Source organism: Anomaloglossus baeobatrachus, chromosome 5 (genome assembly GCF_048569485.1).
Source record: "Anomaloglossus baeobatrachus isolate aAnoBae1 chromosome 5, aAnoBae1.hap1, whole genome shotgun sequence".
Classification (NCBI taxonomy): domain Eukaryota; kingdom Metazoa; phylum Chordata; class Amphibia; order Anura; family Aromobatidae; genus Anomaloglossus; species Anomaloglossus baeobatrachus.
This window is the reverse complement of record NC_134357.1, coordinates 253,730,951-253,757,923: the sequence shown is the minus strand read 5'-3', so window position 1 is coordinate 253,757,923 and position 26,973 is coordinate 253,730,951. Positions and strand designations below refer to the sequence as shown.

Here is a 26,973-nt window from a genome sequence, read left to right as displayed (position 1 = left end):
TACTACGCTTCAAGCAAAGGATCCTCCTAAAACAGAAAGAGTGCAAGGAAGGCGAGTGGACAGCTACCCTCAGAACGGCCTCCTGGAATTCCTGGTTCCACCTGGTTATCACAGTGTCGCCCGGGCATCTCACCGTGACCTCCAAACAGTGAGTAAACACGTTAAAAGACTTCTTGGACTGTGTTTGAGTCATTCTGCGACTTGTGGTACTACAAACCCACACCGGGCCCTGGGGCTTGCCTCACTCTCAGGAGGCTACTATATCCGACTGCACCCACCATCAGCCCCAGGCGTCCCCTAACCTGCAGTGGCGGTCCCCACTGACCGCAATACTGAGAGTGGCGTCACGATCAAAACTGAAGATTCCCTACCTGTGACCAGCACCAGCTACGTGGAGTCCCTGAAGGTATGCACCGATACAACACCTGTGGGGCTTCACATCTTCTGGCGTCACGAACAGGATAAGGACTAGACCTGTTCAGACAGGTGACCGTGTGCCTCAGAGGTCCGACCGCAAAAATTGAACCGCCGCCATATTGCCATCTTCAAAAGCGCGCGCTGCAGCCCGCGCGAGGGAAAAGAGCACCGCCCACGAAGAGGTGTGGCCGCCCCAGAATCCCCACAATTCAGAGAGCGTTCTGACCCAGGAAGTGGAAAGGGAGCGCGCGGATTTCTGAAGAAAAATGGACGCTGCAGGAGGTAATGCCCCTGGTCAGGGCGACGCAGCCCAAGCGATGCCAGCCCCTGTCGCGCTGGACGCCGCAGCGCCTGGTGCCGGTGCCGCGGTCGCAGCTGCGCCGGCCGAGGTCGCCCCCATAATGCCAGTGTCCTTGTTGTATGCCCCAGGGGCGCAATGGCTGCCTCAATACGCCGGTAAAATAGACACGCTGACCGGGTTTAAGAAAAAGATCAACACCCTGCTAGACATGCACGCGATGACTGGTAAACAGAGGGCCGCTGTGGTGCTGGGACAATTGACTGGAGCAGCAGAATTGGAAGCTGAGTCCTGGACCAATGATGACCGGGGCTCTGTTGAGACCATCTTTGCCAAACTAGCAGCTGCTTTTGAACACCGCACAGAGGGAGAGCTGAGAACGGACTTCTATCACTGCCGTCAGAAGCCCCAAGATAGTATAAGAGACTATGCCCTCAGGCTGCAGGCTGCACTACGGGCTCTCAAGCTGGTGGACCCTGTCAGTGACCAGGAAGGAAACCGGATGATGAAGGAACAATTCCTGCGGGGCCTGCGCTCTCCTGAGGATGGGAAGCAGATGAAGCTGTGGTCCCTAGAACACCCCGACGTGGACTTTGCCATTCTGAAAGACCGGGCAGTGAAAGCACTCCAACCCCCTGTGGACACAGACCCTGCCAGTTCCACGGCTGCAGGAGCGGAATCCTCCACGCAGGCCCTGATGACTGCAAAAGGACTCAACGCGCCAGCAGAGACCATAAGTACGCTATCCTCCCAAGTGCAGCAGCTCACTAAGGACGTCGCACAAATCCTGAAAGCAATGCAGTTGCCCTCAGAGACCAAAGTCCCTCATCAGATCCTGCTAGCCGACAACCCAGAGGACGTCCCTTGGATGCGGAGGAGAAGGGGTCCCCCAACTCGAGGCAGGAGCAGTGATCGCTATGACTCAGCTGGACAACCCATCTGTCGTCGTTGCCAGAAGGCAGGTCACTATGCAAGGGCCTGTCCTTTAAACGAGTCAAACCTGGGGCCGAGGGCCAGTCCTCAGGATTAAGAAGATCAGGCCCAAGTCGCTGCTGTGATCAGTACGTGGGTGGACGTCCTGTCCTGTCCATCGTCCTGGACGGGATCCCTACCCCGGCGTTATTGGACACCGGCTCTCAGGTAACCACGATCCCGTATGTCCTGTATCGTAGGTTTTGGTCGGACGACGATCTCCGACCACCGGACCCCTCCCTCACCATCTATGCTGCCAACGGACAACCTATAGACCAGATCGGGGTCAAAGAGGTAACCATAAAGGTGGGAAGGCAGGAAATGAAGGGACAAGGACTGATTGTTGTGGACACTGATGTTAGAGAAAGGAACCCGCAAATGATTTTAGGCACTAATGTCATAGAAAATTGCCTAGGGGAAGTGTTGTTGTTGCTTCACCAGATTGTTGAAGGTGCTGAGGGCAGGTCGCAAAGAGCCTTGCAAAAGGAGATCCGAATCATTCTGAGGAAGCAACAGGTAAAACAGACTGGCGGTGAGATTGGTAGTGTACGGGTGATGGATGCAAACCCCATTGTGATACCCCCACGGAGTGAAATGATGATGTGGTGTAGAGCAGCGGTAGGTCTCAGAGGACAGGATTACCAGGCTGTACTAGAGCCCACTCATTCAGACCACTGGCCCACGATTCTGACAGCCAGGGGGGTAGTTGATGTACACAAGGGACGAGTGCCTGTACGAGTGTTGAACTGTGGGGAGGAGGAAGCCAGACTACCAAGGTACGCTACCATAGCCAAACTGTTTACATGCTCAGATGACGCCATAACACCTGTAGGTCCCCTGACACAAGCTGACTCAAAAGAGGGCGAGACCTCCCAAAAGCAGTTAGAGGACTGGTGCCAGAAACTACACGTGGGGACTGACTCTACACCCGACTACCAGAAACATGGGGTTTACAGGGTCGTGCAGGAATACGAGCAGGTCTTTAGTAAGAACCCACTAGACTTTGGTAGGATCAAAGGGGTGCAACATCACATACCCACAGGCAGTCATCCTCCCATTAAGGAAAGACATAGGCCTATTCCACCAGCCCATTACCAGCGCACAAAGGACATGCTGAAGGACATGAAGGAGGCAGGAGTCATAAGGGACAGTTGCAGCCCCTGGGCAGCTCCCCTAGTCCTGGTAAGAAAGAAGGATGGCACGATGAGGATGTGTGTGGATTACAGACGGATAAATCAGATAACACACAAGGATGCCTACCCTTTGCCAAGGATAGAGGAATCCCTCGCTGCCTTGAAAGCCTCTAACTACTTTTCTACCCTAGATCTTACTAGTGGCTACTGGCAAGTATCTGTAGCAGAAGAAGATCGGGAGAAGACGGCCTTCACCACCCCAATGGGCCTCTGTGAGTTCAACAGCATGCCATTTGGACTCTGCAATGCCCCCGGGACCTTCCAGAGGCTTATGGAATGCTGCCTAGGGCACCTCAACTTTGAAACCGTCCTGCTCTACCTGGATGATGTCATCGTGTACTCCAAGACCTATGAGGACCACCTGAAACACCTGGCTGAAGTCTTTGAAGCACTATCCCGATATGGAATGAAGCTGAAACCATCCAAGTGCCATTTACTGAAGCCAAAGGTCCAGTACCTAGGTCACGTGGTCAGTGCAGAAGGAGTAGCACCGGACCCAGAGAAGGTCACAGTCATCCAGGAATGGCCCACACCTACTACCGTCCGGGAGGTACGTCAGTTCCTTGGCTTGGTAGGCTACTACAGAAGGTTCATCAAGGGCTACACGAAAATGGCAGCGCCTTTGCAAGAGCTCCTGGTAGGCCACCCAAAGAAGAGAGGAAAGATCTCCGGCCCGCCATTTCACTGGGGAGAAGCAGAAGAACACTCCTTCAGACAAATGAAAGGGGCCTTGACGGGTGAAGAGATCCTAGCCTACCCTGACTACGGTCTGCCATTCGTACTGTACACAGATGCCAGTAATGTGGGACTGGGAGCAGTGCTTTCACAGGTGCAGGGAGGCAAAGAGCGTGTGATTGCTTACGCCAGCAGGAAGCTCAGGCCTACTGAAAGAAACCCGGAGAATTATAGCTCATTCAAGCTAGAGTTCCTGGCCATGGTATGGGCTATCACAGAGCGGTTCAAGCACTACCTGGCAGCCACCAAATTCACTGTCTTCACGGACAACAACCCCCTGACCCACTTGGATACTGCTAACTTGGGTGCCATGGAGCAGCGTTGGGTAGCCCGACTGGCGAATTATGACTTTACTGTCAAGTATCGAGCTGGCCGCAAGAACGGCAACGCAGATGCTCTGTCCAGGATGCCTCACCTAGCAGACGAGGGTGAAGATGAAGATGATCTGGAAGAGATTGAGCTGCCAGCGTTCCATCGCCATGGAGCAAAACAGTGTCGGCAGTCGCGTGCCAACCGCCAAGAGGTGACCCTGAACCCACTACCTCATTACAACTGGAAGGAGACCCAGGAAAATGATCCAGCGGTGGGCTTGGTAAAGAAACTGATCAGCCAGCCTGGCGCCAGCCTTGACAAAGGAGCCCCACCTGAGGCACAGTACCTATGGAAGGAGAGGGGTCGATTATTCATCTATCAAGACAAACTTTACAGGAGCATCATTGACCCGAGGACGCATGAGAAGGTGTGGCAAGTGATTGTACCACAGAAGGATACGAGGATGGTGCTAGAAGCCTATCACAATGGTGCAGGCCACTTTGGTTGGAAGAAACTGGAGGCCCTACTTAAAGTAAGATTCTACTGGGTGGGCATGAGATCTGCCCCAGAGAAGTGGTGTCGAAACTGCGGGCCTTGCAATCTTAGAAGAAAAGACCAGCACCGCCAGAGAGCACCACTCCAGCCCATCCAAACTAAACGGCCCCTGGAGATCGTGGCCCTGGACCATGTAAAGTTGGCACCCAGCAGACAAGGCTACAACTACGCTCTCACTATGGTTGACCACTACTCCAGATTCCTGGTGGTAGTACCAGTCAAGGACTTGACAGGTCAAACTGCAGCCAAAGCTTTCCAGACACACTTCTGTCGACCACATGGCTATCCAGATCAAGTGCTCACTGACCAAGGACCAGCCTTTGAAGCTGAAGTGTTTAAGGAGTTTTGTAACCTATACGGCTGCCAGAAGATCTGTACTACGCCTTACCATCCTCAGACCAATGGCATGTGTGAGAAGATGAACCACATCATTCTCGATCTTCTGAAGACGCTCCCATTGGAGGAACGAAGTCAGTGGCCAGAAAAACTACCCGATCTAGTGGACATGTATAACAACATCCCTGTGAGTTCCACGAACTGCACACCGGCATACCTGATGAGGGCCAGACCAGGGAGATTGCCAGTAGATCTGGAAATGGGAGTTGAGACCCCTGAAGACCATCTACAAGGTGCTGATTGGGATTCCAACCGCCAAGCCCAATACAAGAAAGTACAAGAGTGTGTGGAGCGAAGCCTGACTCAGCAGCGTGAGAAACAAGAAAAGGCCTACAATCGAAAAGCACCTGCTGTTCCTTTGATGCCAGGAGATATAGTTCTCAAAGGAAAGAGAAGGCGTCATAAACTTGACAATCACTGGGAAGAAGAACCCTATACTGTGTTACCATCAACGCTTAGCAATGAAAAGACATGCCTTATCAGCAAAGATGGAGGAAAAACAACAGCTGTCGTTTCTAGAGATCGCCTAAAGAAATGTCCTGAACAACTAAGAATCCCTGAAGAAATTCCCAACCCTTTGCCAGTTCAAGAACCAAAAGAAAGGATGATCCATACTGCGCTTGGAGATTTTCCAGCAAGTTGGCCTCAATACAATGGAGCAGTTGTTATTCCAGTCATTACATTCACTCAATCTAGAGAAGTAGGAGACCTAGAAGCACCTGTTCAGAACCTAGAAGTGCCAAATGTAGCTGAAGCAGAAAACCACGCATTGGTATCAGTACCCAGTACACCCAGAATTCACATTGAGACACATACATCGGGTGGGAGGACACAACCTCAGACAGATGACAGTATAGTACTGCGTAGATCAACCCGCAGCAACTTTGGTCAGCTCCCATTACGCTATAGACAAAGTACAGTTTAGTTGAAAGTGATGGTATGAAGTGTAATGTTTAACCTGTTATAGTTAAGCAACGTTTAAGCGAAATGTGCCCACAAGGACTATTGTGAGACTTCCTTAAAATGTTAGACCACTGGTTATGAACTGGCTTTAACCACAAACTTTGCATTGTAAAAAGTTGCCTTCTTGGTACCAACCACAGGGCCTGCCTGTTGAGGGGCATGGCTCTGCACCAACAAGGGGGCACGCCTGTTTATGGGGCCTGCCCTCCAACACTCGGAAGCGGGTACGCCTGTTTATGGGGCCTACCTTACACCACTCCCCTCAGGAGAGGAAGATTGGAGGAAAGGTCTGGGGAATGTGATGGCCCAGACCTGGTTACCAAAAGTACCGGTGACCTACCTCCTGGAGGTTTTTGGGTGGGTTTCGGACATGTGGGTGGTTGGTGGTGGAATGGTACCTGGCATGTTTAAATGTAAATAATTGCCCCTGTGTGGGAAAAGTTTGTAATTACCTTTTTTTCTTTCTCTTGTCTTTGCAGCCCGAGGACATGCTGATGATAACTAAGGGGGAATGTGGCGCCCCTGACCTGGTCAGGCACCACAGAGTATTGCACCCATGCGGGAGCAATGCTTCCAGGTAATCTCCAAAGGCCAGGATGAGGTGCACACACAAACATATAGTGATCAGGCCTCCCACATCACCAGAGGGGACCCTTGGGTAGCCAGAAGGAGTTAACTTTCAATTCCCAGCTGGGGGTGTGTTCAGGGGCTGGTTGCTAGGAAGCAGGGCAGAGAGAGAGAGGAAGTGAGGGAGTGGAGAGGAAGAAGTTGAAGTGTATGGAGGGGGAGCAGAGAAGCTCCCGTGCAGACAGGTCCTGAGGAGTGCTGTAGCTGAAAGCGGAGGAGAACGGAGTACTGTGGGTCGGCCTGAAGAGCATCCAGAGAAAGAGGGGTGGCTGAGTACGGAGATCCCGGTATCCGAGCACACAAGGGGAACTAGGTCCCCAGTACAGGCAGCAGATCATCCAGAGCTGCTTAACCTACAGGTGGGGGGGGGTACTTCATGCCCTCACCACGACTACACAGAGCTTGAGCCAAGCAGCACACCAGGCCCATAAGGGGACAGGGCCATAAGCCATCCCACCAAGGCCACGCTGCCGGCAGACGAGCCAGAGAGAGGGGAGCAGGGTGGTAACAGCTTCCCTGGAGGGGTCCTACTACGCTTCAAGCAAAGGATCCTCCTAAAACAGAAAGAGTGCAAGGAAGGCGAGTGGACAGCTACCCTCAGAACGGCCTCCTGGAATTCCTGGTTCCACCTGGTTATCACAGTGTCGCCCGGGCATCTCACCGTGACCTCCAAACAGTGAGTAAACACGTTAAAAGACTTCTTGGACTGTGTTTGAGTCATTCTGCGACTTGTGGTACTACAAACCCACACCGGGCCCTGGGGCTTGCCTCACTCTCAGGAGGCTACTATATCCGACTGCACCCACCATCAGCCCCAGGCGTCCCCTAACCTGCAGTGGCGGTCCCCACTGACCGCAATACTGAGAGTGGCGTCACGATCAAAACTGAAGATTCCCTACCTGTGACCAGCACCAGCTACGTGGAGTCCCTGAAGGTATGCACCGATACAACACCTGTGGGGCTTCACAACTGACACACATTGTCCCACTAAGTCAGTCTCCAACATTAAAGGAGTGGTGGAGTCAGGGGTGAGCCTTGAATCCTCGGGTGCCACGACTACACAGCCAGAGGCGCCCCTGGGCCATCACTTCACACTATACCTGCCCGATGTGATGCATGGTCACTTGTATGTTATGCTGAATAATGGATAGGATATGATGAATAAATAATTCTGGAACCATGTGCCCCCCAGGTGGCTCTCTTGTTTATATAATTATTGTATGAATTCACTGTGAATAAAAGATTTTGATAGCAACTTTGTATTGAATCACTTCTTTCTTGGCTGGTTAATTCCGATGCCAAGTTGTGGTAGTTTATTCGCAGACCCTGCCTACTACCTCCAGCTTTCCTGGCAGCTCCCCAATTTTACTGGTTTGGCAAATAGGTCAATAGGGGGTACATAAAAAGCTATCCCCTATCCAGCAATACCCAACCAGTCACACAACTCCTTGATTGTGAGCGCTAGTGTCCCTGTAAGTTATAGGATATAATCACTGCTGGGTGGAGTGGGGGAGGGGGCTTGTTTGGTCTTGAAGTGTACAAAATACCAACCTTCAATTGAAGATTTAGCCAATGAAATTCAGCAACAAAATAGTCACTAAGCAAGTAAGGTAAAGAACTACTTGTTTTTGCTTTATTAATAAATATAGTACATACATTAAAATGATAACATTTTGGTATTAGAGCTACAAATATCACCAAATTATGGATTTTTCCAGGAGTGATACACCACGCGAGTTAGGTTTGTTTTATGAATTTTGACACCCCAAGTTCAGAAGGTTGTCCATCACTGAGCTATGCTTTCCTGCACTCTGCAGCATGTATTGCCGCCTTCCCCCTTATCTAGACATTCATAGCAAAGTCCGGATTACCTTCTACAACATCCCAGATTTCATGACTTGTCTGTTCTACCACCAGGCACCTTTTCCATACTGCCCCTGTAATCTTTACTCCTATCTGGTGTATGTGCTATGGGCAATGCCTCCCCTTTGTAAATGTGTAGCTCTCATTGTGACTCAGCAGAAACTTTCTATATAAACCAGTAGATACATATTCCACTAGATGCTGCACACTAGCTTCTGGAGGTGACATTACCAGGATCATCAGACAAACAAGTAAGGTTTCATCTTCTAATGGTGTGGTTGCTTACATTTATTATTCTTTTTTTCCCTGTTGATAATTCATATACATTTATCATGTGGAAAAACTGAGTAATATTATCACATAGAACTTTCCAGTAATACAGCCTCTGTTGTCAAAGGGTAGTGTCTGATGATTCAAAGTCCTATTTACATAGAACATTATCTGGTTTCTCTCCTTTTTAACAATAAGTCATTTATGACTTTTAGCTGTGTTCTGTGGAGCGCATTGTCACACTTGCTCCTCGAGGCTGCTGAGCAGCTATGTGCCAAGAATGTGATGGCCCCAACCCCTAAGGGTACATGGACTATGTGAATCGGCCCTTGTGTAACTTTGACGAGGAGCTTACAGTTGTGTTTTAGTACTTTTATCATTCTTCTCTTACCTACATATCATTCTCCTGTGAGACAGCTTACAACACGTATGTCGTATTTCCTACATCTTACAGTTTATCCCATATTCGCCAACTTTTATGGTGAACTTGCCTTTCAAGGAGGATACTGACTGCAACATAAAACCATGTCTCTAAAATTGTTTGCCTATAGCTACTGCTCTTTTTCAAGCCACATGCTCTTCACTTAATTTCCACTCCTGTTCTTCGCTTGAATATGGTTTCCCATTAACAAATCTTCTCATTGTCAAGCAAAGGATACCTTCTGGAACCATTGCTGTCCTAGATGTTTTGCTGGTGCCTGAGAGATTTCTTACATTTAAGAAAGTCAGAGAGGTGTCCTGTTTTTATAGGACCCTTGCGATTTATCAGAGTTGGCTTGTATTCTGTATTCCCCACTCCCCTGTTTGTAAGACCTATACAAGTAAGATCCAAGCACTCAATGAAATTGAGGATACAGTCAACCAAGACCTTCCATTTTCAGAACCCTCTGAGCAACTGCATGCTTTGCCTGTGTGGTATATACTGTAAATCTGTGGGGGAAAACTTAACATTTTACTTTTCCTCTTTTTTTTTAGTGACTGGATATGTAATAACCTATTTCCCAATAAGGGGTAAGTAAATGATCTATATTATACTATATGTAATGCTGAGCTTATGTACTTAGGTTTAAGGGTCAGCACACACGGCAAGTAATACGGAGTGAGTGGAATACGATAAAAAAAAAAATCGCATTCCACTCAGGCCAATATTACTCTATGGGGCAGCTAATCGGACTGAGAAAACAGTCGCAGCATGCTGTTGGTGGAATGCTATCTTGTTCCACTCGCACCCATTAAAGTCTATCGGGGGAGAGAAACATCGCATTGCTCTCGTGTTACACCGGTGTAACGAGAGAGCAGTGCGATTCTCGCATCAGCCGGTAACGGAGGAGATAGGGAGATAAATCCCTCCCTCTTCTAAGCAGTGTTGGCCCTCCGCTCCGCAGCGCCGGCCCTTCCTTCCACAAATGTTTTTTTTACCACTGTCTTCATCCTGAGGATGTGGATAGCGATAAAAGCGGATGAGGGAGGACAGGTGGTGGAAATGGCCATGGTGCGGCCTGCGGCCCTTTGACTGTGACGGTCTGTTGGCCGGACTAGAATAGTCAGGGGGCCGAATGTGGCCCATGGGCCTCAGTGTGCTCAACCCTGCTCTAGTCTATTTATGCCCCCCATTAGAAAGGCGACTGGAACGTTCTAGGTTACTTTGAAAGCTCTAATATAACAAGGCTCCCTGCCTACCATGCGTCAGTTCTAATACTTTTGAGCTTTATATGGTTAAAGGATCAAGGGCTGATGTGCAACTGCTCTCCGTGCATGCTGAAAAGCTATTGTCATTCTACCAACTGACTTCTAGCCTTGCAATTACACAATGGCATTTGAGACAGTCATTTAACTGACATGATTTGAGCAAATATGTAGTTTTTACATGATAAACATAGAAGAAATGTCTCAAAATGCAATATCTAAACCATAGCTCGTATACTTCCTGAATCATTATACGATTGAATGGGGAACCATACATGTCCATTCACTAACATTGCATATTTACTTATAGGTAGAGCTGAGCCTATTCGTTTGCTGCTTGGTGATCAAGGGGTTTCCTGGAAGGAAGACGAGGTGCAACTTGCAGACTGGTTTGCAGGAAAATGTGACATTAAGAAACAAGCGGTGAGTTGTTTTTCTGATCTCCACTCAAACAGTGGACTTGGGACCACTGGCAATTAGCAACTTATCACCTACATTGATACAACATCTTTAACCCTTTGATTTATTTCTCCCATAAGGTCCATTTACTGTCAATCAGTAAGCTTTTAGCAATCGGCAGTCGTTTCAGTGGCAGACCAAAGTAAATGATGCACACTGAGCAATCTCTATTAGATCACTCAGTACATAGGCTGTAATTGTTCACTGCAGTGCGAGTCCTGTTTACACAAGACAATGTACTGTCATGTTTGCCAATGACCCCTAAATTTATGGACAGTCCATAAAAAGCCGGTGATTATCTCTGCTGTCCATAGTGTTCGGCAGAAAAAAAGCTCCATCCATTAATTTTTTTAAAAAAATTCAGCAGTTTGTACAGTGCATGCGCTAAAGAGGCCGCCATGTGCAGTACTAACGGTTATCTTGTATGTAGCACAAAATAGAATTTCACCCAATGAACCAGCGTTTTCCCTGTTCATCAGGTAATTGACAGCCTGTTTACACTGCAGGATTATCGTGAAACATGCAATTTTAACAACACTCGTAACGCGAATTTTTAGCAATCTAGACTTAAGTGGGCTTTACACGCAACGACATCGATAACGAGATGTCGTTGGGGTCACGTATTTTGTGACGCACATCTGGCCTCATTAGCGACGTTGTTGCATGTGAAACGCATTTAACAATTTAACGAATTGTATTGCATATGTTATATTATTTATTATTAGCTCTGTTTTGGTTTAAGGTTAATGTATACTATCTTAAATCGAAGAGCAGCATGGAATTCCAAATTGGGGTATCACCCCTTTCTATGTCACATTATGTCAGACGAATGTTCTTCTTTTGCAATGATATTTTGTCATGTTTTTACAAATTTGAAAAATCAATAAAAAGTTTGAAAAAAAAAAAGCAAGAAAACACTCGTAACGCAACCTGTGCATACCCATTTACAGTAGAACGGGTCACTAGGAAACCTGGTGACCCAATCAAAGACTGGACGACACGTCTGCTGTCACCCTTAGGAGTCTTAAAAGGACCCCAGGACTGTCTGTTTAATTAGCCTTCTATTAAGACATAGTAAGTGTTGCCCAAGCAGCACATTTCATAATGAAATTTAAATAATATATTAATTTAAGTATTATAAGAAGTTGTTGAATAGTAATCCCTTAAAGGAATTAAAAAATATGAAATAATTAACAAAAAATGGTAGTAATATATTTTTATAGTAATAATTAGCTGCACAACAAATACGTAAATTGTACAATAATTTATATGTAAAAAATACAATTTATCTGCATAAAAGTCCTCAAATAGCCATGTAATTGGAAAAAAATAAATAAAAGTTATGGCTTCTAATATCTAGAGAGATATAGATGAAAAAAGGCTAGTCATTAACTATGTCACATTCAGTTTCATTAATCTTGGAGTTAAAAGGGTTATCCGGGACTTCATTTTTCAAGCGGGCTAAGCTAATTGGGAGGCAGTTGCTAATTACCTGTCTGTTCTGCCATGCGCCAACCTCACCCAGCTGACAGCAGTCATGGATTACTCCTGCCGGCGATTCTCTTGTTTCCTTTGATGTCATGTTAACAGAGCAGCTCTTTCTCTTTGACCCTGCTCTGTCAACAGGGTATCACTGCCGATATCATGTTGACTGACATCCAGCTCCCCACTGTGTTAAGCCTGCTTTACACGGGACGACCGATTGTGCGATTTCACAATCGATCATACCCGCCCCTGCCGTTTGTGCGTCACGGGCAAATCGCTGTCCGCGTCGCACAAAGTCGTGAAACCCCCGTCACACGTACTTACCTGCTGAGCGACCTCGCTGTGGGCAGCGAACGTCCACTTCCCGAATGGGGAGGGACGTTTGGCGTCACAGCGACGTCACACAGCCGCCGGCCAATAGAAGCGGAGGGGCGGAGATGAGCGGGATGTAAACATCCCGCCCACCTCTTTCCTCTTGCATAGCCAGCGGGAGCCGTGGGATGCAGGTAAGCAGAGTTCATCGCTCCCGTGGTGTCACACGGAGCGACGTGTGCTGCCACGGGAACGATGAACAACCGGCACAAGTAAAAATAAACGATATTATGAAACTGAGCGACGAGTACACGACTCACGATTTGTGAGCGATTCTGCGTCGCTCAGAGGTTTCACACGAGACGACGTCGTGTATGATGCCGGATGTGCGTCACGAAAACCGTGACCCCGACGATGCATCGCACGATCCGTCGTCTCGTGTAAAGCACCCTTTAGGCTGAACTGGATGTCAATCAATGTGATATCCCATTGATAGAGCAAACCGGAAGAGGAGGGACTGCTCTAGCAATGTAAAGAAAGCCATGGACCCCATAGGGGGGAGGGGCGACATGACCAGTGGGAAGGGAGGGAGTGAGGGGTTAATAAAGTGAATTAAAGGGGCATTATGGGCCCTTATAGGGGATTGGTGGAATAGGGTCACTGTAGGGTGGGGAGGGGGCTAGTATATAAACTATAGGGGAGGGGTCTTACCTTCCTTGTGACTCCGGACAGCAAAGGATTCAGACCCAGGACCACGGACCCAGCATGGCGGACCTCCAGGAGCTCGATAGGCTCCTCAGATCGGCGATGGCGGTGCACGGGGCCCAGGCAGTGCAGTCCCACGTCAGGGCTGCCTGGGCTTCCCCGTCGGCACCTGCCCCTTGCACCCCCCCATAGATGCGGGCGGCGTTCCAGGCCCCCCCCCCCATCCGATATTCCCCAGGCGCAGGGGGGGCAAGGAGGCACAGCGAGAGCCCCCCTCGGGACCCTCCGCGGCGGGGCGGGCAGCGGCAGCTCCCTGCGTCTGCCCCGGCCGCCGGGAGGAATCTCCGGCGAGGCCGCGGTGGCCGAGAAGGGGGCGTGGCCAGTCCGGGGGCCTTCTTCCGGTCTCCGGCCTCGGGCTGGAGTCCGAACCCCTGCGGCGTTTCCCGGCCGGGAGCGAGCCCGGCGATGATGTGAGGCCAGCGGTGGCCTGGATGGGGGCGGGCCCGGCCTGGGGCCTACTTCCGGTCCCAGGCCTCGGGCTCAATTTTCCAGGCCGGCGGCAGCCCGGGATCGGGGGCGTGCCCGGCGCGGGACGGAGGCCCGGGGAGGGGGCGTGTCCAGCCTGGGGCCCGCTCTGGACGCCAGGCCCCCGGCGGTGGGGCACGTCCTGGCGGCAGCTACCACACAGGAGCGTGCCCGGCAGAGGAATGAGGCCGGCAGTACCCTCCAAGGACCGTGGGGGAGCCGAGCGCAGGCAGCCAGCAGGGGGACCGGTGTGGGCAGGCGCCACCCGGATACCTGCAAGGCTGGGGAGAGTAGGGGGGACGGCGGGAGCCCGGCGGTGACTGCCAGGTCCCTCATATCAGCTGCACTGCGCCCGGCGGCCGCGGTCTCCCCCGGGCGGGGGAGGACCAGTGGAAGGTTCTGGTCGGAGGCCCTGGAGGGCGAGGGACGACGGTGGGGAGCCCCCTGAGTCCGGGGAGCGGCTCCTCCAGGAAGAGGCCTCGGTCAGCGGCGGCCCAGGGGACAGGACGGTCTCGTGGGCTGTCGCCGCACAGCAAGCGACGGATGTCGACCACCAGTGCCCACGCGGCGGCCCAGGAGGGCGGCCGTGGTGGAGGGGACGCATCGGCTGCGTCCTCTGGAGCTGGAATGGTGGAGGACGCCTACAGCGAGGAAGAAGAGGGAGCCCTCAGGTCGGGGGATGAATCTGACGAGTAGATGGCGGAGGACGTCGCGGTACCAATTTCCATTTCTGCGCCACGGTCGGGTGAGCTAGCCGTGGATTCGGCATTGCTTGCGGCGCGGGTTGCTAGTTTTGGGGAGGTGGCTGCGGGCACGGCAGCGCCAGAGGGGGGGGTCAGCATTGTTTAGTCAGTTGCTGGGCTTGTTGCGGGGTTTAGCGCGCGCGCGCGCCGGCGGCAGCAGCGGCATGGACGGGTCGGCGGTGGATGGCGCAGCGTCGGTCAGCAGCGAGGCGGCGCCGATAGGGACGGGTGCGGTTGGTGGAGTAGTGGAGCCCGCGGGGTAAACAGCGGTAGAAAAGGTAAATGGGGATGAGGTGGTGCGTTTGGATGATAGGGCCAAGTTTACGTGTGCTTTGAGGGACCGTTAGGGGCTCACCTCAAGAGGGAGGTGAGGGACAAGATTTGGAAGGGGGAGTATGTGAAGATATTTTCCCTGCTACCCTAAAAAACAAAAAAAAAAAAAAAAAAAATTTAATCTGGACAAGGTGAAGCCGAACGACTCCAAGAAGGAAAGGGAAGAGGAAGAAAAACGCCGTTATAGGCTCATTCCTCGTTCCTTTTCCAATTGGCTGCAGGCGTTCGCAATTTTGGCAAGTGTAATAGGGGAAAAGGAGCCGGAGCACTGCTCGGCTCTGTTTGGTTATCTGGATGCAATGGGGGAGGCGTATCGCACGGACAGGGGCTTGCCATGGCTGCGGTATGATGAGCAGTTTAGGCAGCGGAAGGCGTTGCGGCCCGGCATGCGGTGGGACCATGAGGACATTTCCTTATGGATGCGTTTAATGGCGGCCCCGAGCCAGCCCTTTCATGGCGGCGCCGGGGGGAACGGGAGCCGGGCCCTCGGGTACCCAGAAAAAGGGAGTGTGCTGGCAAGTTAACGACGGCCGGTGCAAATTTGGGGCAGCATGCAGGTTCGAGCATGAGTGCTCCGGCTGCGGGGGTACGGGTTTGGTAAAAGGGAGGACGCCAGTGAACATAGGGGCAATGGCACCATTTACATAGGTATCCGGACGGGGCAGCGGCGTCAATTTTGCGGTTTGGTTTTATACGGTTTTCAGATTCCGTCAGCGGTTGAGGCATTGCCTCCGGTTTTGTCGTACTTTACGGTCGGCGAGGGACCACCCTATGGTTGTGGGTGGGAAGTTGGGGACAGAGGTTGAGTTGGGCAGGATGGGGGGTCCATTTGAGAGCCCGCCGTGCAGTAATCTGGTGGTGTCCCTGTTGGGGGTGGTGCCAAAGACGGAGCCGGATAAATTTTGGCTCATCCATCATCTTTCATTTCCGGGGGGGTCGTCAGTGAATGATGGCATCGCTCCAGAATTGTCGGCAGTGTACTACGTCTCGTTTGACAAGGCGCTGGACTTGGTGCGGGCGGCGGGACGCGGTGCATTGATGGCAAAGGTGGATGTAGAATCGGCGTTTCGTTTGCTGCCGGTGCATCCGGAGAGCCAGCACCTTCTGGGTTGCTGGTGGGGTGATGAGTTAATGTTGATCGTTGTTTGCCTATGGGCTGTTTCAATTTCTTGTTGTATTTTGTGGCGTTTAGTTCCTTGGCTGAGTGGGTGGTGCGGGACGTGTCTGGCTTGTCCTCCATTATCCACTATCTAGATGATTTTCTTGGTGTCGGTCCGGCGGGATCCATGGTTTGCGCTGGCTCGTTGTTCGCCTTACAGAGAGTGGCGGATAGCTTTGGGATTCCTTTTGGCACAGGATAAATCGGAGGGGCCGGCGATGGTTATGCGGTTTTTTTGGGGATTGAGATTGCCTCTTTGGCTATGGAATGCAGGCTGCCGGAGGGGAAGATGGTGGACTTGTGGTGAGTGGTAGCAGCACTGCTGGCAGCACGGAAAGGGCGGCTGAAGGTGGTGCAGTCTTTGCTCGGGAAGTTGAACTTAACGTGCAGGCTTATGCCAATGGGGCGGGTGTTCGCCAGGATTTTGGCGGCAGCTATGGCAGGCGTACGGCCCCCCGGCGCACTTTGTGCGGGTCACGCGGGAGATCAAGGAGGATTTTCTGGTTTGGGATGTTTTTCTTGCAATGTTTTAACGGCCGAGCCTTGTGGTTGAAGACGGTGGTGCCCAATGGTGTGCTCGAACTGTACAGGGACGCGGCCGGGTCGGCGGGTTTCGTCACCCCCTTTTTCAGGGACATTGGTACGTTGGGAGGTGGCCTGAGGAATGGCGGCAGGTTGGTCTGGTAAGGAATCTGGCCTTGCTTTGGTTATTTCCGATCGTGGTGATGGTGGAATTGTGGGGGGGTCGCAATTTTTCAGGACGTAAAGTGTGCTATCACTGCGATAATCGGGCGATGGTGCATGCGATAAACAGCTTGTCAGCAGAAGTCCGGACCGGTAGTGGCTTATCTGCGGCATTTGGTGCTCAAGTGTTTACTGTGGAACGTTCATGTAGTTGCGAAACATGTGGTGGGGGTGATAACGGGGTGGCGGACGCTTTATCTCATTTTCAGTCCGCAGGTTGTGGGAGTTAATGCCGGGGGGCAGACGAGATCGGAGCAGCGTGTCCAGAGGACTTGTGGAGCCTGGTGAGGCATTGATTGCGGGTTTAATTAGGAATTCGGTGAGTGGCAGGAGCTGCTGGGAGTTATGTTTGGTGACGGGCGAGCAAATTACTTGTTGGCGCTACTGGCACTGGTGAGCGGGGATTTCAGGGCTGGGAAGTCAGCATCAGCAGTGATACTTAGGGTGGCGGCTGTGGCCTTTTTTGGTTGAAGGTCAGGGGTGAGTGGGGCGTGCCGCGGAATTTTGGGTGCGGCAGGCCTTGAAGGGTTTTCGTAAAGGGGCGAAGGAGCGGGACACTAGGCGGCCCGTTTCTTTGGTTTTGTTATGGCGATTGGTGGATGGTTTGCGGGAAATTTGTGTCTCAGTTTATGAGAGGGTGCTTTTGAAACGGCTTTTGTGTTAGCCTTTTTTTTTTGGGGCGTTGGTGAGCCCTTCCAGGTTCAGGGGGGGTGGTCTGATGTCCAAGGTTGTGGCAGTGGTGGGACGGAGAGTAGAGTGTCGGCTTAAGCGGTCCAAAAACAGACCAGATGGGTCGAGGCAGGTTGGTTGTGATGGATGCGTTGTGCCCGGTGCAGATGGTGAGGAAGGCGGTCTTCTGGGCCCGCTGTTACGACACGTGGATGGGTCTTGGTTGTCTCGTTACCAGTTTGTGGCCGTACTGAGGAGTTGTTTGCGCTGTGCGGGGGAATGCCCGGGAGATTACGGGCCTCATTCCTTCAGGATCGGGGCGGCTGCGGAGGCTTCGCGTTGTGGCCTGGGTGATGACATGGTGAGACGAATCGGTTGGTGGGAGTCTTATCGTTTTCGGGGTTATGTACGCCCACAGTTGTTGTCCCAGTGAGGGCTTTATGGAGTAGTTGGTTGTGGCTTTGTCGGGGTTCCTTGCTGCAAATTGGTGTTGGTGGGGTGTGTTTGTTAAAGTTTCTGTGGTTGTAGGAATTTGCCTGATATGGATTCTGGGGTACTCCTTCGTGTTCTGGGGGGCCCGTCGGGCCGACGCTCGCCTGAATGGTCAGTTTGGTGGGGACAGATCGCTTGCGTTGGTCAAGTGGTTCGGTGTGCGGGGCATGGAATGGAGCAGGGTCGTGACGGAGTTTGAATGCTATTGCAGGGTGGATAGACCTCCGAACGTGTTGGTTTTGCACGTGGGGGGGGAAATGACTTGGGAGCGCAGGCATCACGTGATTTGATCCGGGACATCAAGATGGATCTATTGCGTTTATGGACCAGGTATCCGGGTTTGATAGTGGTATGGTCGGATTGTGGCCACATTGGTGTGGAGGGGGCACGGTCCGTTGAGAAGCTGAATTGCGCCCGGGCTCATGTGAACAGGGTGGTTGCGTGTTTCGTGCGGAGAAACGGCGGTATTGTAGTGTGACGTGCGGATCTGGAGTCGCCAAAGTAGCAGTTTCGAAAGGGTGATGGGGTTCACCTTACTGTGATTGCTTCTGACCTATGGGCCTTGGGTTTGCGTGATGGTGGAGCAAGCCTTGGGTGTGTGGCGGGTCCAGGCCACGTAAGGTGTCACGTGTCCTGTCCTGTGGCGGGGGTAGGTCTGGTCCAGAGGCGGTTGTAAGGGATTGGTGGCTGGACTGAGAGGCACTGTCTTGGTATGGTGTCTCCGGGTTCCGGTAAATTGCAGGCACGGGGTTCTGCAAGGTTTGGGGGGTATTAATCCACGGGGTGATTAATACCTCATCTCTGGGTCGGAGTGTTGCGGCCAGGGATATTGGTGGAGGAAGTGGTTTCTGGACCGGGCCTACATGGGGTTACATGTACTGTTATTATTTATGTGTTACCTGTTATTTGTTTGGGGTCGCCCGTTGGACGGCGCCCCCTTGTGTTAGAATGTTAATAATAGGTAATAAAGGCTGCTGTGGCCAATTTGTTTAACCAAGTCACATGCAGTCGGTGTGTTATTTATTAGGTTAAGTTGGGTATACTAACCATCACGACCGGAGAATCCTTCCTCAGTGGTCAAGAAAGCCATGGACCCCATAGGGGGGAGGGGCGACATGACCAGTGGGAAGGGAGGGAGTGAGGGGTTAATAAAGTGAATTAAAGGGGCATTATGGGCCCTTATAGGGGATTGGTGGAATAGGGTCACTGTAGGGTGGGGAGGGGGCTAGTATATAAACTATAGGGGAGGGGTCTTACCTTCCTTGTTACTCCGGACAGCAAAGGATTCCCGCCCACCCGCCCTTGTGTTTTGCGAGTTCGTTTTGGCTATGTTTTGTTTTTTTTTAAAAAAAAAAAAAAAAAAAGTGAAAACAAAATGAGAAAATGGAATGATGCAGTTTTTTTTTTTTAAAAAAAAAAAAAAAAAAAAAGGGAATACAGGTTAAAAAGAGTCGTATGTTCTGTCGCAGCAGCGGGGGTAGGTCTGGTCCAGAGGCGGTTGTAAGGGATTGGTGGCTGGACTGAGAGGCACTGTCTTGGTATGGTGTCTCCGGGTTCCGGTAAATTGCAGGCACGGGGTTCTGCAAGGTTTGGGGGGTATTAATCCACGGGGTGATTAATACCTCATCTCTGGGTCGGAGTGTTGCGGCCAGGGATATTGGTGGAGGAAGTGGTTTCTGGACCGGGCCTACATGGGGTTACATGTACTGTTATTATTTATGTGTTACCTATTATTTGTTTGGGGTCGCCCGTTGGACGGCGCCCCCTTGTGTTAGAATGTTAATAATAGGTAATAAAGGCTGCTGTGGCCAATTTGTTTAACCAAGTCACATGCAGTCGGTGTGTTATTTATTAGGTTAAGTTGGGTATAGTAACCATCACGACCGGAGAATCCTTCCTCAGTGGTCATGTCTCAGGAAGCAGGAGACTTGCCAAGTTCCATGACCGCTTTGAGCTGGGTGAGATTGTCACATGTCAGAACAGGCAAGTAGTTAACAACTACCTGCTAAGTGCTTAGGCCCATAAGGAAAAAAATGAAGTCCTTGATAATCCCTTTAAATCACAAAGCAGGGAGCACTGTAGCATATTGCATAGATTCATATATTGGACTGAAAAATAATACAGCATTCAGTTGGTATAAAAAATAAGATACAGTGGAACCTTGGTTTACGAGAACAATCCATTCTGGGAGTGTGCTTGTAAACCAAGTTACTCGTCTAGCAAAGCAAAATTTCCCATAGGAAATAATGCAAGCTCTGACAATTCGTTCCACAACTTGTTCAATTCCCCATCCTGGTCCTCTATTGTGCCATTCAACTCATACACACACACACACACACACACATTATGCTTACCTTACCTTCTGTTCCATCGCCGGCCTCCTGGTTCTTGTCGTCCGCCGGTACAGGATGTGTATAGGGTAACCATCGCGACCGATGCCGAAAGATTCCGCTGCCAGAGCACTGACGTCAAAGGCATGAGCCGCTTGCCTCTGATTGGTCAGCGCGCTGCCTTTGAGAAGCGGCTGACAGCGGAAGTTCCTCCATCGTCACGATTGTTCCCCTATACACATCCTGTACCGGCGGACTACAAGAACCAGGAGGCCGGCAATGGAACGGAAGTTAAGGTGAGCATAATATGTGTGTGTGCGTGTTTGTGTGTATTTGTGCGGACTGCAAGAGCGGGTCAGTGCGCGGTGAAAGTACGAAACTGGAAGTGTGTGTGGTGAGTATTTGCTCGTACAGCAAAGCTTGCTTGTAAACTGACTTACAAATTTACAGCAAGCGTTGCTCGTATAGTGAAATACTCACACACCAAGTTACTCATAAACCGAGGTTCCACTGTATTTGTAATTGAACAGGATAATCATTCTGTAATTCAGCCTTTGTATTAATCTTTGGGTTGTTTTGCAGGTTTTTGGTCAGCTGCCGCAATTTAAGGATGGAAATTTTGTCTTGTATCAGAGCAATACCATTCTGAGATACCTTGGACGCAAATATGGTAAGTTTTATTGTTTTGATAAATGATGTTAGTCACATGGCCATATGACTGAGGATCATATCACAATGCTCGGACTGACTGTCGGCTCTCCTGACGGGGCGTGTCAGCATGTATTTCTGTGCAGCAATCTTGCTCAGGTCAGGAGAGCCAACGGCCAGTTCGAGCATTCTTGAAAGAGTCATATGACTGTGTGGCTGCACCCTAAACTTTACATTCTCTAGTTTTTAAATCCTGTTGAAAAATAAGTTACAATTTTCATCAATGAAAAAAATCAGGGTGAACTATTATATTCCTTTGATACGTTTTAATAATTACAATAATGCCTCTGTTATCCTCTCAGAGATTGCTGGTGGCAGTAACCAGGAGAGCGCACTCATTGACATGGTGAATGATGGTGTTGATGACCTGAGACTGAAGTACAGCCGCCTGGTCATCCATGAGCTTGTATGTATAGAAAAAAAATGAACATTCTAATTCTACTAAAAGTGGTTTTCCAAGTAGTGGACAACCCCACTTCTCAATCATTATATTTGCCACATGTAAAATAATAAAAGCTATATTCACCTCCGGTGTCGGCACCATACCAGGGATGATAGCACCTGATATTCAGGAGATTGTGTAAGAGAGTTATGTCACATGGGTTTTGCAGTCAATTAATGCTGCTTCACTCTTAAGGGCGCTTTACACGCTACAATAAATCTTACGATGTGTCGCCGGGGTCACGTCGTAAGTGACGCACATCCAGCATCGTAAGTATGATTGTAGCATGTAAAACATCCGTGCAATTGCGATTGAACGAAAATCCGTTCATCGCATGCACGTCGTTCATTCCTCAAAAAATGAACGTGCGGTTGTGCAATGTTCCCGAGGCAGCACACATTGCAGTGTGTGACACCCCAGGAACATTGAACGACAGCTTACCTCCGTCCGCGGCTCCCGCCGGCTATGCGGAAGGAAGGAGGTGGGCGGGATGTTTACGTCCCGCTCATCTCCGCCCCTCCACTTCTATTGGCTGGCTGCCGCGTGACGTCGATGTGACGCCGAACGTCCCTCTCACTCCAGGAAGTGAACATTCGCCACCCACATTGAGGTCGTATAGACGGGTAAGTACGTGTGACGGGGGTTAATCGTTTGTGCGGCACATTCAACAAATTGAACGTGCCACACATACGATGGGGGCGGGTACGATCGCATACGACATCGTATGCAGAATTGTAACGTGTAAAGCATTAGGCTATGTGCCCACGGGACTATGTACCCACGGATTTTGAACAAGACTGAAGAAGAAGTGAGTGCTGCTGCTCTGTGACTTGCTCCGGATGTTAGTTTTGTCTGAAGGAAATAAGATTAAAGTGATTCTGATTTGATGTAGGGCTTACATGACACAATGTTATGAGAGCCCTGGGAGACCAGGCCTCAACATTGGAACGAATAGCTGTTTTTATTTTACATGAGGGAAATATAGAATTATGATTGATAAGGGAATGTCTGAATAGTGAGCAGTCCCTTTCCACGTCAGCCATTTGTAATTTTTTTGCATTCATTTTTTTTTTCTCCATGTCTTCAAAATACATAATTGAAGATATTTTTTATTTTACCATAACAGCTTGGATTTTTACTGATGCTGGGGTGGGATAGCCATCCTTCTGAATTACACATGTGCTTGGTAGTTGAGTTGCCCTGCACCCATCAGGAGAGCTAATTGAATCCCTCTTTTTTCCACAGTAATAATTATGGTTAAAATTTATTCTACGAGACAGTAGGAGTATAAAGATATCAATTTTATATAGGTTTACAGCTTTTATTCTTATTAAAATATAAAATCAATTAATCTGATCAATACGCGGCATGGCAAGAAAAAAATTTCAAACGCCAAAATGACGTCTTTTGGTCGTTGTAAAAAATTTTTAAAATGCAATAAGAGGTAATCAAAAAGTAGCATCTGCACAAAAATTGTATAATTAAAAACGGCAGATCAAGATACAAAAAATAAGCCGTCCCTGAGCCCCAGATCCCGAAAAATGAGAATGTTACAGGTGTCAGAAAATAGAGCAAAAAGAGCCATTCTTTTTTTGGACAAACGTCTGAATTTTTTTTTAACCCCTTAGATAAAAGTAAACTTGTTTAATATCTACAAACCCGTACCGACCTGAGGCATTATACCAACCCAACAGTTTTACCATATAGTGTACACGGTGAATAAAATACCCCAAAAACCATTGTGCAATTGCACCTTTTTTGCAATTACACCGCATTTGGATTTTTTTTCCCATTTTCCAGTACACGATATGGTAAAACTAATGATTTCATTCAAAAGTACAACCTGTCCCAAAAAACACAAGCCCTCATATTGCAAGATTGATGGAGAAATAAAAAAAAGTTATGGCTCTCAGAAGAAGGGGAGCAAAATACAAACAACGGGAAATGGCCTGGTGGTAAAGGGGTTGCATTTAAGATTTAATATACAATAAGAAGTACAGTGCTCAAAAAAGGTACAAAAGATGAAATAATAAAAATACATGCATAAGGCAAAAATAGTATAAAATTAAAGGGATAAATTACAAATAAGTCTTACGAATTGGATCTATGAAAGCTTCTGGTGGAGAACACCACGGGAAATATAGACAAATCTGCAATACTTAATGCTACTCTTGGGGTCTGACACTGATGTTACTAACATGATATATTATACAGGATCTTACCAGACCTCCTCCTCCTCCTCTCTTACCTGAGGTCAGAGGACGACTGATTAAATTCTAAACCAGTTTGAGGCCATATTTACTTGGTAGGCATATCTTCCCTCAGGAACCTCCTACAAAAACTGACAGAAAAGCGGAATAATAAACATATATACTTTAGTCAATTTCCACAGCATGGATTGTTACATGAGAATAACATATTCCTCTCACTGACTGACTGCTCATGGAGGACTGAGAAAAGAAAAAAACGATCCTTTCTGCTCAGTCAGCAAGAAGATTTATTTCTCCTCCTGTCACAGCCCTGCTCTGGCAGCCAACTGAAATGTGTGTGTTTGACACAGCTCTTCTTTGAGTTCAGACAAAGGTCTCAAACTGATTTTCTTCAGACTTCAATTCCCCCTGCTACGTGACTAGGATGGGCTGCACTTTCTGACTGGGGTCAATTTATCAAATTCTTGGAAAACCGCTTTAAGGACATGCTCACACGAGCGTGAAAAACGGACGAGTGCAATGCGAGAAAATCTTGCATTGCACTCTGACCAATGTTAGTTAATGAAGGACAGCAGCTGGTCAGCTTTTCTCACATGCAGATTCTGTATGCGAGAAAAGTCGCAACATGCTGCGATTTTCTGCTACAGCCGTATCACTCGCACCCATTCAAGTGAATGGGTGCGAGAGAAACATCGGACTGCACTCGGATGTTATCCCAGTGCAGTGTGATATACGCACAACCTTACAATGGAGATGATAGGGGGATTAACCCCTCCCTCTCCTCTGCAGCGCCCGCCCTCAGCTTCACAGCTGTGACCTGATTGCAGGATCGGGTCACAGTCGCATGACACTTGCCTCACGCTAGCAAAGCCTGAGTCAGGGGTCATTAGCATATCACATCCAATGCCATACGCTAATGTGACTTCACCCTTGTATATATTTTGGGATTTAGCTATTTATTTGCCTATATTTATAGCCTCAAGCAGATAGATATTGGATCCATTTTGCATTACTTAAGAATAATTTTCTTTTGCAGGACACAGGCAAAGAGAAGTACGAAAAGGATCTTCCCAATCACTTGTCAGCATTTGAGAGGATTCTTTCCCAGAACTCTAATGGAACCAAATTTTTGGTTGGAGATAAGGTAATTGTAAATGGGACAAAACAATGGAAGCAACACATTTTTGTAAATATACAACCCATTATATTATGACTTGGAAGGGTTCAAAGTTATGTTCAAAATTGCCAATTATCTGCAGGTTTTAGGCCTGAGTCTGAAGTAATGCATCCCAACAATGTGTGGGGCATAGGGGCAGTGAACACATGACTGGGCACTGTGTCCCCTGACTGGTGACCAGCTTTTCACGTCTTTGGGCAGTGACTTACTTAGAAGTCAGGGAGAATGGATAAAAAGCTAAAAAAGAAGCCTGTTTTTTCCCTTTTTATGACCAATGGGTCAATTCTCCTTAAGTGAGTGAAGTCCTACACAGGTTTTTACCACCATTAGTAAAGTCAAAGTGAATGGGACCAACGAGGACTGGGTTGCCTATTTTCAAGGGCCATATAGCAGCTGTTGGCCTTTGGGGAATTTACACTATTGCTCCTAAGAGAACCAAGCAAGTGGTGATTAGAGTCATAGAAAATCTAAAGCTCATACACCAATAACCCCAATTCTTAAAATAAAGAAATCACATGTAAAGGGTCTTTGTTTTCAGCTAGTGCCTTCATTTCAGTGATCAATGGTCTCTATGACTTGTCAAGAGTTAATGTAACAAAAATGCCTCTTTAATTGATAGCATGGCACCCGCTGTGTGACTCTCTAGCCTATGACCATTATTAATTTGTGCTTTTGTATCCCCACAGATCTCATATGCAGATTACAACCTCCTGGATCTCCTGCACTGTCATCTTGCCTTATTCCCAGAATGCCTTTCAGCATTTCCCCTCCTTAATGCATACATTGAACGCATTACTTCTCGCCCTAAGCTTAGCCAATACTTGAAATCTGAAGGTCGCACCAAGCGACCTATTATCCCTAAAAAATAGACCAGCATAAGGCTCTGTGCACACGTTGAGTTTTTATTCCATTATTTATACAGTTTTGAACGCAGCTCTATCACAAAACCTGAAGGGAATCCTGATGCCAGCAAAGTCAATGACAATCCCGAAGTGTCATGCACACGTTGCTTATTTGTGACGTGTAGATATGGTGCAGAAAATAATCTCCAGCATGTCAATTCTTTCGGCGTTTTGCAGCATTTTTTTCACCCATTGACTTTAATGAAGTCTTTCAAAAACACTATAAAATCGCAGGTATAAAAAGGATTGTGGCTTTGGTGCGCATTTCCTGCGTTTTGTAGTGTTTTTACTTGCTTTTTTGCATTCGTTTATAGACGGCAGTGAATGCTATAAAAAGAAATATTAATAACTTAACTGGCCTCAGTGTCAATGTGGCATCCCAGGGGCTTAGTCATATGGTAACTATCCTCCAGCAGTGTTTACAGCTCTATTAAACATATTATAATGGTTATCTGCGGTTGTTATTTGATTTTGCATCATGATCTGCTCATTTGTTTGCACTGGCTTAGTTCTCCCTTTGTGAGACTCCCATACTTTCACACCTTGGCGCCATTAATCATAGACACCCTGTTTACTTTCTTTTGTCTTACATATATATATATATATATATATATATATATATATATATATGTAAACATATATATATATATATGTTTACATATATAACCTATGCATTACAGTACCATCTATTATAATTTATGTGTGTATACCTTTCCATCGTATATTTACAACCAATGTGGTGGTTTTGTTCAGACTATATTTTGTGCCCTGAGTCTGTTTTTTACACTGTACACCTTCCCCTATTTTCTTTCTCAGATGGTTTTAATATGTATATCCCTTTGAATTGATGTACCAGTGGATTTTTACATTTATCATTGGAGAAGAGAGTCTCTTATTTTCTGTCGGATCTTTAGAGATAAATAATAGATAGAAATAGATAGACAGAAAGTAATAGAGCGAGCGACAACAACAGAGACTGACAGACGATGACAGAGAAAGCAACAGACATATAATAAAATTGCATCCTGTGGAGATTATTGGACACCTTATTATGATTACATAAATGAAAAAAAAAAGTTATGTGAGGTCCCCCAGTTTTTGTATCCAACAAAGGTAAATCAAACAGCTGTGAGCTAATTTTATCAGGCTGGGAAACTCCACGGTAAGGGGGGCACTTCACAGTCTAAAAATACCATCTCACAGCCACCCCAGAAGTGGTGCATCACCTTAAATATTCAAATTGTGGCACTATGCCCTGGTGCGATGGCAATCGGGTTCTTGGTAGTTGGGT

General features: G+C 48.5%; 1 protein-coding gene across 1 annotated transcript; it reads left to right on the top strand.

The window, feature by feature from the left end:
• The first annotated feature begins 8,506 nt into the window (after positions 1-8,506).
• LOC142309922 (glutathione S-transferase P 1-like) lies at positions 8,507-26,131 on the top strand. Its single transcript, XM_075347389.1, has 7 exons — positions 8,507-8,582; positions 9,577-9,612; positions 10,598-10,710; positions 20,826-20,913; positions 21,254-21,357; positions 24,640-24,747; positions 25,467-26,131. Coding segments are annotated over exons 1-7 (633 nt in total). The 5' UTR covers positions 8,507-8,581; the 3' UTR covers positions 25,650-26,131.
• Positions 26,132-26,973: the final 842 nt, after the last annotated feature.